A 16553-nucleotide genomic window follows, 5' to 3' on the forward strand; every position below is an offset into this window, starting at 1 on the left:
CCTCCCCCCAAGGTCTCACTCCAAATGGAAAGGTCTGTTTCCCCAGACTGGGCTGACAGCTGTTTGCAGAGTAAGCACAACCTAATGGTGATATTTTCAAAAGTGCCCACTGTTGGCCTAACTCTGCTCCTATGGATGTCAGTGGTGCCAACTGGGCACCCTTTGGAAAATGCCACCCTACATGTTCAGGAAGATGTGGCAAACTGGGGAGGGAGTACTCCCAGGTTTCAGAGGACTATGCTATAATAGGACTGAGATTTGCAGAGAGATCAGATTATTACCACCAACATTTGCCTCTTCAATACGGAAATCGTGCAGATGTCTTGGGTGATGATGTGACCAGAGTACTTCCCCCAAAGTTTTAATTTGCCAGTGGGTTGGTGGGGGAGGGGTCAGTTTGGTACCTTTATCTCAACTTCCTTCGGAACACCCAAAAGTGTGAGTATCTCTTTAAATCCCTTGACGCAATGGCATCTCGGTCGTGCCTCTCAGCTGTTCCTGGGTAACTGGAGAGCACAGTCGGTTTGGTTCCTTTGCCCCCCCACTCACCCACCCACCCCCAGCACACTTGCTGTTGTCATTCTCCATTGCCTCACAAAGTTCAGGGTGCGTCACATTGTTTGGCATGGCAGACAGCAGTGTTGTCTGCAGACAGAAGCTCCGGATTTTGTGGCTTTTCAGTTTCTAGATTTGGCTTGTCACTTTGGCAGTGGGAAACAGCAACATCCACTGCTCAGCTTTGCAGAAAGGAGAGAGTCGGCTGTTCTGAGATGCTAGTTCTGGTCCTCCCAAGTGGTGGCCACAGCACATGCTCTGGGCGTGTGTCAGGGTTCCGTCCCCACTCTGAACTCTAGGGTACAGATGTGGGGACCCACATGAAAGACCCCCAAGCTTATTTCTACCAGCTTAGGTTAAAAACTTCCCCAAGGCACAAATCCTTCTTTGTCCTTGGATGGATACTGCTGCCACCACCAAGTGAGTTAGACAAAGATTCAGGAAAAGGACCACTTGGAGTTTCTGTTTCCCTAAAATATCCCCCCCAAGCCCTTTCACCCCCTTTCCTGGAGAGGCTTGAGAATAATATATCAACCAAATAGGTAAACCAGATTCTTAAAAAAACAGAACTTTATTATAAAGGGAAAAAAAGTAAAAGAAGCCCTCTGTAAAATCAGGATGGAAGGTAACTTTACAGGGTAATCAGATTCAAAACACAGGATTCCCCTCTAGGCAAAACTTAAAAGTTACAAAAAACAGGGATAAACCTCCCTCTTAGCACAGGGAAAATTCACAAGCTAAAACAAAAGATAATCTAACACCTTTCCGTGCTTTACTTACAATTTTTGTAATCCTAGATCTCATTTCAGGCAGGGTTTTAAGAGACGGTTTTTCCTGCCCCTGGTCCCTCTCTGGCTCCAAGAGAATCCACACAAAGAGACCAAAAAAACCCTTCCCCCACAGAGTTGAAAGTATCTTCTCCCCTTATTGGTCCTTTTGATCAGGTGCCAACCAGGTTATTTGAGCTTCTTAACCCCTTACGGGTAAAGAAGGAATTTTATGCTACCCTTAGCTGAATGTTTATGACAGCATGCAAGGAAGCGTTTTGGGAACACAGGATAGGGGATGAGATGCCTAGATGCTAACAGCACCTGACCATGTACAGCAGGATCAGAAACCTGAAATAACCAGAGGGCCTACCACTGGCACTTGGGGCGTGGTCATCCCCGAGGCCTGCAGTCATGCCAGCCAGGGTCCTGTAGCATGCAGGAGCACTAGAAGACTGCAGTATTGACAAGAACCTACAGCAGTGCTGGGACCATGCAGGAGCATACAGTAATTCCAGCCCCGGGATCCTGCAGTAACACTAAGAACAGCCAACAATGCCAGACCCCTGCATTAACATATGCCAAACTATGGTAACACAGAGAGCCAGCAGCAATCCCTTCTGTTAATGAGGAACTTGAAGGGCAGCCTAGTAACAGCAGTGATGGGCGAGCCTGGCAGCTGCCATGCCCACTAGCCCATGGAGACAAGCGCACAGTCCCTTTCCTGCTTCTCTTCTTCTTCGCTTGTCTATCGCTCCGCAGCTGCACGCAGCACTTCCCCTAGCGAGTAATGACAGTCCCTCCTCTGAAGAGATTACAGGCGATACCAATCAAGGTGAGACAGGGCCCTGGAAGAGATAACAGGGACGGGTGGGATAAAGAGAGGAAGGTTATGGGGCTTAGGGTGACCAGATGTCCCGATTTTATAGGGACAGTCCCAATTTTCAGGGCTTTTTCTTATATGGGCACCTATTACCCTCCACACTCTGTCCCGATTTTTCATATTTGTTGTCGGGTCACCCTAATGGAGCTGCTGGGTTGCTTCCCACATTGCATGCTCCCCTTCCAGGCCCTGCACATCTCCACTCCTGCCTGCACCCCTCCCCCAGCCCTGCTTATCTCTGCATCTGCTCTCCTTATTGCTCCCCTTAGGTTATCGCCTTCTCAGCTTCCCACCTTCTCTCATGCCCCTCTGTTTGCCTGGAGCTTGCTGCTGCCTGTGAGCCCAGCCTGCTGCCTCTCCTCCTTCAAACCTGCCAGCACCATCTCCTCCCCCAAAGCGAGCCTGACACTGGTCTCAGCACTGCTGTATATCAGCATGAACTCCACTGACATCTGTGGGCATCAGAGTGGTGCTTCCCAGTGGTGGGGCTTGCACTGGGTCCCCCGGATTAATTGGCTTTGTTTCTATGTCTGCTGGCGGGGGCACCTAGAGCCTTGGACAGGTTCCTCTTAACCGGGTTGTATCAACCTAAATCAGTGACTAAGACTAGTGTATGGGACTCAGAGTCAGGCACAGTGTCTATGCCATGCTGAACCTTACCTGTCATCTGTGTACACTGCTGGGCTGAGTTAGACTAGTTGAGTGAGCCTAAATCTCCTCTCACTTGGGCCAGGGTGACACTGATGTGAGTCCAGGAATGGCCCTGCTTTGCACCAGTGTAGGTGAGAGGAGAAGCAGGCCTCCTGTCTGTATGGGTGTGCTGTGAAGTGTTGTGTACATCAGCAGAGCTGTATCAGGGATGGCCATGAAAACGCCCATTCACTCACATCTCTGACTCAAGGCCCTTGGTTCTGTGATTGGGGGTGATTTGGGAAAGAGGGAGATAAGGGAATATAAGTGATGTCGGGGAGCCAAGCTTTAAAATTGAACAGCATCACTGAGCCTCAGTCCCCAGCTGATTAAAGCCTGCGTGCTCTCCCTCCTGCCTGATTTCATGGAGTACTCGCAGCTTTCCACCTGTTGGGTAGGTGTGTGCATGGGCGTGGGCGTGTGTGTGTGTGTGTGAGTGTGTTGGGAGTGGGGGTGAGGTTTGGCAGCCATCACACCTTTGATCAGATGTACCACTCCAGTTCCTCCTGCAAATGCATGTGTCAGTTGCACATTACATGGCAATTAGCTCACATTTCACAGCCAGCAAGAGAGATGATGAGCTACCCTTGATCTAGCCTCAAACAGTGTCTCTGTGCCTTGCAAAGCGTGAGATGAACAAAGCCCTGGTGAAAGCTATTCAGCTAATTGCCAGGAGTTCTGCCGACCGCCATTCTGGATGCTTTGCTATAACAAAGAGCTCCCTCTCATTCCCAGCCCTAGTTCCCTCTCATTAGGAGCAGAGCTGGGCAATTGCATGCCCAATATTCCTCTGCTGAACAGCAGAGAGAGCCATGTTCAGAGAGGGCTGCCGAATGTTTCTGTCTGGGGGGCGGAGGAAGATTTTCTTTGACAGTTACCTGACAAGGTGAGATCCCAGTTCCACGGACTCCATCTCCTCATCAAACACCTGAAACAGCACAAAGAACCTGGACAAAAGGAACTTCCCACCTGCCCGCTCTCAGAACTCCCAGCCCTGTGACAGAAAGGAAACACACATGCCTTCAGCCTTCCTGCCACAGGAGCAAAAGCCACTGATGGACTATGGCAAATACACCTACTGAGAGTAATTAAACCTGCTTTTGCCAGGCCTTCTGGGTTACAGCTTCATAAGCCTAGCCAAAAGGAGGGGTCTTCTAGAATAACAGTGGGGTAATTCTATTTATGGCAACATCATTTGGTGGGAATAATGTCCTGGCCTGGTCCATGAAGGTAGACTCCCGGGAAACCCTGGCATCATCGACTTTTCCAGGACTGGTTTCAGAGTAGCAGCCATGTTAGTCTGTATTCGCAAAAAGAAAAGGAGTACTTGTGGCACCTTAGAGACTAACAAATTTATTTGAGCATAAGCTTTCGTGAGCTACAGCTCACTTCATTGGATGCATTCAGTGGAAAATACAGTGGGGAGATTTATATACACAGAGAACATGAAACAATGGGTGTTACCATACACACTGTAAGGAGAGTGATCACTTAAGGTGATCTATTACCAGCCTGGGGGGGGGGGGGGACCTTTTATAGTGATAATCAAGGTGGGCCATTTCCAGCAGTTGACAAGAACGTCTGAGGAACAGTGGCGGGGGTGGGGGGAGAATAAACATGGGGAAATAGTTTTACTTTGTGTAATGACCCATCCACTCCCAGTCTCTATTCAAGCCTAAGTTAATTGTATCCAGTTTGCAAATTAATTCCAGTTCAGCAGTCTCTCGTTGGAGTCTGTTTTTGAAGTTTTTTTGTTGAAGAATTGTCACTTTTAAGTCTCTAATCAAATGACCAGAGAGATTGATTGTTCACCTGCACATCCACCAATGTGATATATGCCATCATGAGCCAGCAATGCCCCTCTGCCATGTACATTGGTCAAACTGGAATGTCTCTACGTAATAGAATAAATGGACACAAATCAGACGTCAAGAATTATAACATTCAAAAACCAGTCTGAGAACACTTCAATCTCTTTGGTCACTCGATTACAGACCTAAAAGTGGCAATTCTTCAACAAAAAACCTTCAAAAACAGACTCCAACTAGAGACTGCTGAACTGGAATTAATTTGCAAACTGGATACAATTAACTTAGACTTGAATAGAGACTGGGAGTGGATGGGTCATTACACAAAGTAAAACTATTTCCCCATGTTTATTCTCCCCCCACCCCCGCCACTGTTTCTCAGATGTTCTTGTCAACTGCTGGAAATGGCCCACCTTGATTATCACTACAAAAGTCCCCGTCCCGTCCCCCGTCCCGTCCCCGCTCTCCTGCTGGTAATAGCTCATCTTAAGTGATCACTCTCGTTACAGTGTGTATGGTAACACCCATTGTTTCATGTTCTCTGTGTATATAAATCTCCCCACTGTATTTTCCACAGTATGCATCCGATGAAGTGAGCTGTAGCTCACGAAAGCTTATGCTCAAATAAATTTGTTAGTCTCTAAGGTGCCACAAGTCCTCCTTTTCTTTTTTCCAGGACAGCCCATCCTGGTGTCCGTAAATCGTCCTCTGTAGTCCACCAGAGCCTGCGTAATAATGGAGTAGTGCCCTTTTTGGTGTACATGCTCCTTGAGAAGGGCAAGCAATGGGCTCTGGCACAACTTGGAAACCCCATTCTCTCAAAACCAGCAGTTACTTCAAGGATATTGATTATACCAGCCACCTCTGGGTAAATCACATGCCTGAACGCGTCAGAAACCTCCACCACAGTCAACTTTCCAGCACCTAACTGGTTAGCAATGGATCTGTAGCAGTGTGGGGTAATCAGCTTCCAGAGATGGTTATAGCAACCTGCTTCTGAATGGGCCAGGCCACCCTCACGGGTGTGTCATGACTCTGGAGGCTCTGAGCAAGCTGCTCATAAAGCTCCAGAAATGTAGCTTTCTTCATGTGAAAGTTCCTTCCTGGGCCCACTGCTGGTGGTCCCAGGTCCACATGATGATGTGATCCCACCAGTCTGTGCTCGTGACCCTGCTCCAGAAGCACTGGGCTATGTAGGGGCCTGCTGAGCATCCATGAGGTGACAGGAGGCAGAATTAAGGGATCTTCCCTTCCTGGCCTGTCTGGGTATATAATGGGGGTCCCCTAATCCCTCTCATTTGAGGAATCAAAAGTGAGAAGCAGCTGTACTGTGCACACTCATCAGAGAGCGCAGTTCAGCAGCTGTTGGTGAAAGACTGAAGCTCAGGAGCAGAGACCATAGCAGCCCCATTACTACTCATATCAACCAGAGCTGACCCATGCCAGCCTTCAAAGGGAGAAATTATTTTTCCCTTCAGATTTTCTTCTTCTTGTTGACCTAGATTTCACGTTCCAGAAATACCTTTCTCTGGCATACCAGCAGAAAGGGATTAGGTTTTGTGTGTGTGTGTGAGAGAGAGAGAGCGAGAGAGAGAGCGAGCAATTTATGTTCCATGCTGTGTGTGTATAAGGGACACAGAGAGGTCTGTATGTTCCATGCTGTGTGTGTAGAAGAATGAGATCTGTGTGTATTTTTATGTATATTTTTCTCTCTTGTGCCCTTTCCCTATGATGGTGGAAACTAGGCTAGCAATAACTGTGCTCTAAACGCTCCCTTTCCCCAGGAAGTCAATAGCATTGTTCTGTTGCATAGTTAAAATGGCGCTTTCGGCCATCAACAAAAAAATCTCTGTCCCCCCGGGTCAGTGAAACCAAGTTCGAACTGCACTTTGCTATCACGGTTTCAGTCTTAGTGTGGACTGGACCTCTATTTGAGAACGTTTTCTCCTTGGTGCTCTGTGTCCGTGTGGGTGTTTCTGGGACCCCAGCATCCTGGCTGGTACGTGGTCTGGAGCAGTGGGGGGGAAAATGTGTAACTTACACAGAATCCCCTGCAAATGGTAACAAGTTGCAGTCAACAGGGGACTCTGCATTGCACCCCCAGGCACAGACAGTATCAGTTCAGCATGCAGAGTAGCTGCCCACAGAAGGAGCACACGCAGGGAAAAGTGGTTGTGGCCACAGGATCCAGGCCAGCACTGCATGTTTGCCCCAGCAGTGTGCGCATTGCAGACAGGATGGAAATAAAGCAGCTGGGGACACTTTACGTTAGATGTTATAACTATGGGAGACTGGTGCCCCTGGAGAGTGGAAGCCACAGAGGGATCAGAGGCTCAGACAGTAGTATAACATCCCAGGGCCTTCTATACGAGGAGAGATCACAAAGTCTGGGACTGTTCTGCTTAGAAAAGAGATGACTAAGGGGAGTGATGATAGAGATCTATAAAATCATGAATGCTGTGGAGAAAGTGAATAAGGAAGTGTTGTTTACCCCTTCACATAGCACTAAACCTAGAGATCACCCAATGAAATGAATAGACAGCAGGTTTAAAACAAACATAAGAAAGTACTTCTTCACACAACGCACTGTCAACCTGTGAAACTTGTTGCCAGGGGATGTTGTGAAGGCCAAAAGTATAACTGGTTCAAAATGGAACGAGATAAGTTCATGGAGGATGGGTGGGTCCATCAATGGCTATTAGCCAGGATGATCAGGGACACAACACCATGTTCTGGATGTCCCTAAGCCTCTGACTGTGAGAAGCTAGGACTGGAGGACAGGGGATGGATCATGGATAAATTGCCCTGTGTTGCTCATTCCCTCTGAAGGCACTGGAACTGGCTACTCTGAGATGGGATACTGGGCTAGATGAAACATTGTGAATGTGGCCATTCTTATGGAGCCTCCAGGGGGTCTGCAGGGCTAACACGCCTGGAGATAGAGTAGCCTTTATGGCTGTTTTGCCAGGCTCACAGTTGCAGTACACGTAAGTTGCACTTACGTGTCACTTTGATGCAGCTCACTGTGCTGTTGAGCTGCTCTCAGTCTCTTCCTGACTGCTACCGCCAGGCCATGCTGCCTCCTGACCAATGCAGTTACCAGCAGGGACAGAGTCCGAACCTGCTATTCACCACTCCCCGCTGCTGGTCACAGGCTGGCCTGGGTCCCGCTCGTGATGTTCCATGTTGTTGCTGTGCCCCTTGAACTGGTCTCCGAGATTGTGGTATGAGCTGCCTTCCCTTTCACCTTCTAACAGCAGTGAGCACGGGGCTGCTTGTGCCTGCACCATTCCACACTGTTTGGGAGGTGGCTGGTCCGAGGTGCTGCGCGCACCCTTTATGGGCATGTTTGTGGCTTCTGCACTTACCTCATGTAATTCTACCTCTGCTCTCAGCATGCACGTTCCTTTCTGTCTGTGTGTCCCCCCTGCTGCTGTGGGTAGATGGGTCTTTCTGTCCCCCTGTGCCAGATTCACTCTTGTGATCTGGCCTCATTACACTGCCTTAGTGGCACAAAGGAGCTGGAAAGCAACTGGATCTCCTCAGCGACTGCGGGGCCAGCACTACCAGCTCCTACGCCACCCCCTCCTGCAGGGGTCATGTGGGAAGGGACTTGACCTCACCGCAGTTGCACTCTGCCTCTTCTCAACTGGGTAGAGGCCCTTAAGGGCCATGGCCTGCTGGCATTGTGTAAAGCAGCCCCAGTGCTGCTCTGCTGTACACTGGGGCCAAGAGATCTGGGCTGCCAGAATCAGGGAGCCACAACTGGCTTCTGTGCAGCCTTCCTCTGAGCTGTGCCCAACTTCCATCTCTGTGTCTCCACTTTGGGGCCTCTCTGCTATGGCACTGCCAAGATTGTACTTTGCACTTACAGGCACCTAAGAAAACCAAATGTGCCTGCTATGAAATGCTAAAGTTCATAGAGTCTGATCGTACTGGGAAATTCATGCAAGTACCTCCCAGTTCATTCAGCAGGAGCTGAGTGCATGCATCTCCCAGGGTCGTAAGGCTGAATGGGAATTACTCTTCGTGAGTCTGTCCCGTGCATACACGTGTTTTTCTCTCCCTTGCTCTGTCCTCTCTCTCCCGCTGGGCTGTTTCTCTCTCTTGCTTCAGTGCCTTCCTGTTGCTTTTTTCCATCTGATGAGTCACTGTCTGAGTATCAATAAGGACTCAGAAAGAGAACAAGTTAGATATTTTAAAAGCCAGACAGAGCCCTGTGTATGTAACAATCCCTCCACCAGGGGTCATTCTGAATTTCTAGGATCTGCACCTGTCTCATAGGCAGGAAGCAATTGAATCGACATGTGCTTTGTTTTCCTTGGCAAACTGTAGTGAGGTGCTGGAGCTGCTAGGATCACACTCAGATCCAAAGTTGTGTGGTTCAGGTCTGGATCTGAGCCTCTGCAGAGCTCAGAAAAGGGTGGCTGGGTCCTAGGCAGGGTTCTCCTTTGGGCCCATCTTCCTATTTGGCTTTTGATACGCGCTCAGACACATCAATAATGATTCCATTGCTGGAAATCAGAAAGCATGTCCAAAGTACAGATCCTATCTCACTAATGCCTGCCTTGAATAGGAAGTGTCTGAGTCGAGTGGGGGCAGTTACCAATGGACTCTCTGATTTCTCTTCACTTCGAAAGCCAGTTTGCTCATCTCTGCAGAGAGTAGTGCAATCAAAGTCATAAATAAATCAGAGCTCTCAAGGACTTATTGTAACAGCAAGTAATTCAAGCAGTACACACACTCCCTGCCTGGGCAATCCAGGGAACCAGACTACCTGTGGAGCCAGAATCCCATGACAGGCAAGACCTCCTGTAAACAAGCTTCACTGGCATGGCAGCCTAGGAACATAGTCGCAGCCATCCTGGTCAGACTGTGGCATGGGTGTAGTCAGAAAATCACCTGGTCTTGCAAGGGCATTACCTTGATGATCAAACAGACCTTCCCCATCTACTAGGATCCTACCAGCCTCAGCACATAGATTTTCATTTCTCAGGAGCAGTTGCAGCAGAGCCAGGACAGGAGCAGCTAGACGCCCAGATTTGGACCCTACCGAGGTGGAACTCTCTGTTCCAGGAGTCCCAGACTCCAGTGGTTAGTGAGTCTGTTCCCAAGGGGGCTGTTTGGGTTTTCATGGTTCAGTTCTGCTCCTGGGTGGGCGAGGCTTATGTGTGGGTTGATTCGGGTCAGCCATTGTGTTCCTGGAAGGGCTGGAAGCTTGTTTTATGGATTCCCTTCCTCCCACTCCATCAATCCTAACTGTAACCTCATGTTTCAGGGCTGCATCTCAGAGGGTTTAATGTAAAACCAGGGCCACATGTGACTGCAGGTGGTGTCAAGTCAAATGAGAATTAAGCTAAATTCTCCCCCCATGACGGAGGCCTCCTTGGATGGAGGTGCACGGGAGGGAGAAGCAGTGAACACAAAGACCCAGCCACTTCCACTTTCCTTTCCTTTCCTGTCTGTCTGTCTCTCCTCTAGAGAAAGACTTTCCTCTATGCCAGAACTTGAAAGGCCAGACCCTGCTCTCAGTTACACCACTATAAACCAGGAGTAACCCCATTCTTCTTACTGGAGTTGCTCTAGATTTACACCACCGCAGCTGTGAGCAGAATCCAGACCCCCAGTGTGAGCATGAAGTCCAGCATCAAGTGCGACCTGAATCTGGCCCTGCACAAAAAGCCACGAGTAGAAACACAGGTCTGACCGAGTCCCAAAAGTCTGTGCCTGTCTCTCAAAAGAGGAGAGTAGTGAGGAAATCTTGCAGGGAGTTGGGCCATCCCCAGCAGAACTCAGCCCTTCCCACTGAGAAATCTTGGGATTATATATCCCCTCCCCCATCCGTGGGGAAAGGAGCAGCTTGAGAAGAATGGGTCTTGGAAGCGGCCCCTCAGCCAAAAAGCCTTTTGTGTGTGTGCGAGATTCTCTGGGCGAAGAGTCGTGCTGAGGAAGTTGTCACCATGGCACCCCGCTCTTTGTCACTCACTGGAGCTGTCAGCTCAGTGCGCCTGAGCTTGGCTGGCAGCTCCGGGACAATTCGTCTCGGCTGCAGAGCTGGGGTGGGAAAGGCAGTTTTTGTTTGGCAGAATTTCACCTCCAAACTCCCAATTTTGTTTGCAGTGATCTGTGTCCCGCTCTCTCCCCAAACCCACTGAACCCCCAAGGAAGGGCTGTTTTTGGAAGCCATCTTCGCACATTTTCCCATCCCAAATGTGATACAGAACGCCTTGAACATCAAGCCAGTTTGTGTGTCGTGACGACTGTCCTGCACCTCAGTCAGTGTGTGCATGCAGAGCGGTGACTCTCTCCCTCTGCCCTCCCCATCTGCACGGAGCCTCCTTGCAAGTGCCTCAGTTCTCGTGAGCGTGGGCTCCAGTTCCAGGCAGTATCCCACTTCCAGATGCCATGCTGCTTCTCTCCCTCCTCGCTCTCTTACTTACGGGTGTATTTTCCTGCACCACAGACCATGGCATAAGCCCAGCCAGGCTGTGGAGTGAGGTGTATGTAACCAGGTGCCGTGTGCCCAAGCGGATGAGATCTGGGGTCAACTCTAAGTTAGTTAAGGCCAGAGGTTCCCAAGCCGGGGTTCATGGAGCACTTGCCAGTGATCCACTGGGAGCTGGCTGGTTACATGTTGCCGGGTTTCCAGGTAAGAGTAACAGAATATATGGAAGGGGGAGAAAAAACAGACACTGGGGTTAACACTATTCACAAAGGACAAGACTTACAGCCCTGAAGTGTTAAACGTCCACTAAACACTGCGCTAATCTGACTGCTCCATGTAAGAAAATGTTGCCATGGAGATGATCTGAGAGACGTGTGAATGTGAAGGGTTGGATCCACAAGACAGTCTATTAACATATGTTCCACATTGTGAAAAAGTTTGGGAAGAGCCTGTTTGGGCAAAGTTTAAGGACTGGATGGAATATCAGAGAGGTTAATAGGATTTAATTAATCAGTAATTGTTTCTCACCCTTTCTCCTGTTTCTTTGTCCACATTTACCTACACTTTGGTCCAGATTCTGAAAGATATTTAGGCTCCTAACAGCCATTGAAATCAGTGGAAGTTAGGAGCCTAAATACATTTTAGGATCTGAGCCGTAGACTGTAAACTATTCAGGGCGGGGATTTGGTTGGTGATCTCCTTGAACGATGGAGGATGATCAAGAGTCCATGCTGTCCTTTCTAGATCTGTCTGCTGTCTTTGATACCACTAATCATGAGGTTTTATTGACATATCTGTGTGTCACCGTCCTTGTCTGTCCTGCCCTCAATACCTGTAGTCACCAGCAAATATAGATGGAGTTACTTGAGTGGTTGGGTTCTCTCCTATCTTAAGATAGTGTTGGGCATTTACTCCTGTGGCATCAGTGACCCCTATGGGGTGCCGGAATGGCCTGGTTTGTCATTCCTCCTGTTCAACATATGTACAAGGACATTGGGAGAGTTAATGAGGTGATACAGGCAGCAGTGTATTCAGTATGCTTGATGACACCCTGTTCTATGTCTCCATCACTCCTGTCCCAGCCAGTGCGGTGGAACAAATGATCCAGTGTCTATGTGAGCTTGGGGCTTGGAGAAGATTAGCTGGGTACAATTCAGTCTGGATAAAATGGAGATAATGTTAGTAGGTTTGGGGAAGCACCTAAAAGAGCAGAAGCTTACTGTACTGCCATTGACTGAAGGAGTGTATCTGCCATTTGCATCCTTTGTTCAGATCCTGGGTTATTTCTTTCTGGGCCACCAGGGGTCAGTTGGAGCCAGGAGTGCTCTTCACCATATGCATCCTCTTCTTGCTCATGAAGGGACCTTAACCACAATCATCCATCCTTTGTTACTTTGAAGCTAGATTCCTCTAATGTGCTCTCTTAATGCTACACCTTGACATCATTGAGAATGTGCAGCTAATGCAAAATGCAGCTGCCCACTTATAAAGTGGAATTTCAAACCAGGAAGATATGACACCAGTGCTCTGGGAGCTGCATGGGCTGCCAATGTTTCCAGATGGTGCTGGTTTTAACCTACAAATCCCTACATGGTTTCAACCTGGGAGAGCAACTTTCTCTCCATGCTATAAAGCACAACTGAGATTGGCAGAGGTCTTGAACTGGACCCCTTTGTTATAAATGAGAAGGAAGGGAGGTGCCATAAAGGCCCCTTGACTTTGCTCCCACAGAGCCCAGGACGGCTAACTTTCTGGGCACACTGTCTGCAGAGCCCATTTATTTTCGCCAGTTTGGGAGGTAGCTGGACAATCAGCTGCTATTAGGTAGGTAATAATTCTTAGCTCTTATCTAGTACAGCACTCAAAGCATTTCACACTATCCCCGTGAGGCAGGGCAGTGCTGTTGTCCCCTATTTACAGAGGGGAACTGAAGCACAGAGAGGCTAAGTGACTTGCCCAAGGTCACACAGGAAGTTGATGGTGGAGCAGGGAATTGAACACAAATCTCCTGGGTCCTAGGTTTGGGCCCTAACCACTGGATTGTTCGGCTGTTGGTGAGAATGTTGCACTGGTAATTCACTGACTACTGTAAGATCTCAGCTGTTTGTGTGTAATATGGGGTCCTCCCCTTCTTAATATATCAGCAGTACCTAGAGCAGGGCCAGGCCAGAGTCATTAACCTCTCAGTGACCCAGTAATGCATGGAATAAATACAGATGAAGGGGAAGTGACATAATCCCTGATTTCCCCTGCCAGCAGCCACTGCTGAATGTGGTCTGAAAAAAGGGGGAGGGGGATCTACCATAATTGGGATCAAAGCGTGCCCCTTGGCCACCTGGCTCCCCATTTATTTTTGGTTTGTTGGGTCTAGGACAACCCCCCACCCCCCTTCTCCCACACGCACATTAAGCGCTGCTGGCAGCAAGGCCATTGGAGCACCCAAGCCCAGTTCCCCATCTAGCAGCCAGACAGTTGGGGACCAGCTGACCCTGCCTTGGGGACACCAGGGGACCTGTGCTTTTTGGGGGGAGGTTGTGTTTGGGGGCCCTGAAGCCCAGGGGCTTTGTTGCCACACCAGGCGGTGGACCAGCTCCCTGTTCTGGGACCCCCGAGACCCCCACTGGCAGCCCAGCCCCAGGGCAGAGCGAGGGTGGGGGGAGGCCTCAGGTCGGACTGCCCGGTGAGCACGTGCGGGAGTCCAGCTGGATCCGGCGTGACGTCTCCGCCCCCAACAGCGCCGGGCTCGGGGGCGTGGCCATCCCCGCTACCCCGGAGCCCCGCCCTGGGGCGGTGCACAGCTGCCGCGGCGGGGCGAGGCAAAGGGAGGTAGCGAGCCAGACCCGTGCGGCTCTGCCCTTGTCCTGCCGCCCCCCCGCCTTGCCCGGGCCCGCGAGCAGAGCGACTCCCCCCTCGGCTGCCGTGGCCCGTCCGCCGCCCCCCGCAGGAGGGAAGAGCCGCCGCCGCCGCCCCTGCTTTGTGTCTCCCATGGCTTTGTGTCTGGAGCTGTGCAAGCGATGTGAGTGCGGGGCTCGCCGGCCGGGGTTCCCCGAGGCTGGGGGCCGGGCCCCCGGGTGCGACGCGCCGCCCCAGGCGGGAGGCTTTGGGTTTGGACCCTGAGCCGCTCCGCTGGCTGGAGCGGCGCTGGGGAAGCGGGGTTGCTTTGTGTGGCGTGGCGCCTTGGGGGGCGGGGGACGGACCCCAGCCTTGCCGCGCGGCTCTGCGCTTAACAGCGAGGGGCTGCTGGGCCGGGTTGGTGTTTTCCCTGCGATGTTCCGACCCGGCCCTGGTCGCCCGGATCCGGGCAGGATGTGAGCTCATTGGCCTATATTTGTACTGTGCCGTCCCAAGCTCGGCCGAGATGGATTTTTCTCGCTCCGAGTAATGACATTCGGATGCGCGGTGCTCGCTCGCCTTTGCCTGGGTTACGCGGCGAGTTTCGCCCTCCCGCTGCCAGCTGGGGCGGCTGGGTCTGTTAGTGCTCAGGCCGTTGCTGTCCTGCCGGGTCCCTTGTAAGGTAACTGCTGCAGGGTCACCAGGAATGAATACGGGTTTTCTTTTGAATGGGAAACCTCTGAAATGGGTTCCTGTCACTTGACACAGGAGGTAAGGTTTAAAAAGGGGGGATATATTTTTACAAAAGCAGAGGACAGTAGTTCCTGGTTTCCCTTATGGAAAAGTCTGACTGGCTCCAATCAGTATGAAAACAATAGGCTCCTATAAAAACTGAGTATGTTTCTATAGACACTAAGAGAATGAGCTCTTTATATACAGGTCTTAGAAACTGTCTCTATTAAATCCCCTAAGTGAAGTTTGTGGGATTATTGTAGGGTTACAATCTATAGAACTCTTCCAGGGTGATATCACTCTGGCTCTGCACATCTATTCTAATTAGTGTTTTGCTGTATAACTAAGGCATGATGAAGTCTGTACACACAAAGGGGCCGTGGTGTATGAGGCTTGGATAGCTGGCTAAGTACATCCCACATGGGACTGTATTGCCTTCTGTTTTGATTTAGTTTCTCTTCTTTTCCCCTCGCCCATATATCTCCCTGAACAATCTTGCTTCAGGGAGATATATGGATGTTGTGAAGGCCACGACTATAACAGGGTTCAAAAAAGAACTAGATACATTTATGGAGGATAGGTCAATCAATGGCTATTAGCCAGGATGGGCAGGGATGGTGTCCCTAGCTTCTGTTTGCCAGACACTAGGAATGAGCGACAGGGAAGGGATCACCTGTTCATTCCATCCGGGGCACCTGGCATTGGCCAGGTCGGAAGACAGGATACTGGGCTAGATGGACCTTTGGTCTGACCCAGTAGGGCCATTCTTAGGTTGCTTACAGGGGTAGTTACTATGGATGGGCAAGTGAGCCTAAGGCTTAATCTTGTCCCTCCTACCCTATTATCTGGGTGGGGATGTTATGAAAATGTGTCTTGAGCAGTTTAAGATCTCTCACACACACACCCCCGTCCCTGAGCAGAAGATACTTCACATTTTTGGTTGGAATCCTGTGTTTTCTTCTGAACTGACCCATTCCTCCCCCAAACTAGGAGAGACCAAGAAATAAATTGTCTACAGTGCACAGGGTGAGAAGCCAGGCTGTGTGCCGGGGAGACTTGCCAGAGCCTATGCAAAAAGCATCCTTTTCCCCAAGTATGCTATTTTCGGCTCAAGGCTTTGTGGCCACCATATGGCCTTACTGTCACATTGATGGAATAACAAGAGCGTCAGCCGAGTGGTGAATCCACCAGTGTCTCCCCAACTCATCTGTGCATTGCGATGCCGACTCCTCTGCTGCTGGGTTCGGGATGCCCTGCATGGCATTCCATAATGCTGCTTCTATCAGGGCCTCCTGTTTGCAGGGGTGGGTGACAGTACTTCCCCAGGTAAGGGACATGAGAAACTGAGAGAGCTTTACAATGCTATAGAGTTTGTTACTTCAGGATGTCTGTCTGTACTCTCCTTGTATTTGTAGAATACAAGAACTAATACCCAGACTCATCAACAGCATGAAGAAGAAATGCATTAGTTTACTACTTCTGCTATAGATATTGGACTAGTTCAGACATGGTGAAGCCCGAAGCTAGGCTAAAGCTTTGCCAGCTGTGTGTTCTGATTTCCGTGCATCTCGTGAGCTAAGCAGGGTCACGCCAGTCAATATTTCAGGATACCAGATTAATACTAAAGATCTCTTAGGGGTATATAGGTGCTGCAGAAGGGATATTGTTGTTTTATTAGGTTGCACTCTTCCCTGGAGGACCCTGGTTGCTGTTGGAAGTGCTGTTTTGGGTTTGGTTTGTTTGGGGGCAGGATGGGTGATGGATGAAACATAAAAGTTGAGGCCTTGAGTGCTTGTGGCTGTTAAGGCCTATGACTGTTAGCAGTGTTCTGGCTAGAGGGG

The 16553-nt window shown here is 50.0% G+C and overlaps 1 protein-coding gene across 4 annotated transcripts in view; it reads left to right on the forward strand.

Moving 5' to 3' along the window:
• Window positions 1-16553, forward strand: part of DLGAP4 (DLG associated protein 4) — a 343252-nt gene that overhangs the window by 268242 nt on the left and 58457 nt on the right. Inside the window, exon 1 of one of the 4 annotated variants that reach the window (XM_048819750.2) lies at window positions 13954-14164. The exons of the other annotated variants lie outside the window; for them this stretch is intronic. Coding sequence (XP_048675707.1) covers window positions 14134-14164 — 31 coding nt within the window. The 5' untranslated portion in view covers window positions 13954-14133. Of the gene's footprint in view, window positions 1-13953; window positions 14165-16553 lie in introns of those variants that run through there. 4 annotated transcript variants of the gene reach the window in all.

The sequence above is a fragment of the Caretta caretta genome, chromosome 13 (genome assembly GCF_965140235.1).
Source record: "Caretta caretta isolate rCarCar2 chromosome 13, rCarCar1.hap1, whole genome shotgun sequence".
Lineage (NCBI taxonomy): Eukaryota > Metazoa > Chordata > Testudines > Cheloniidae > Caretta > Caretta caretta.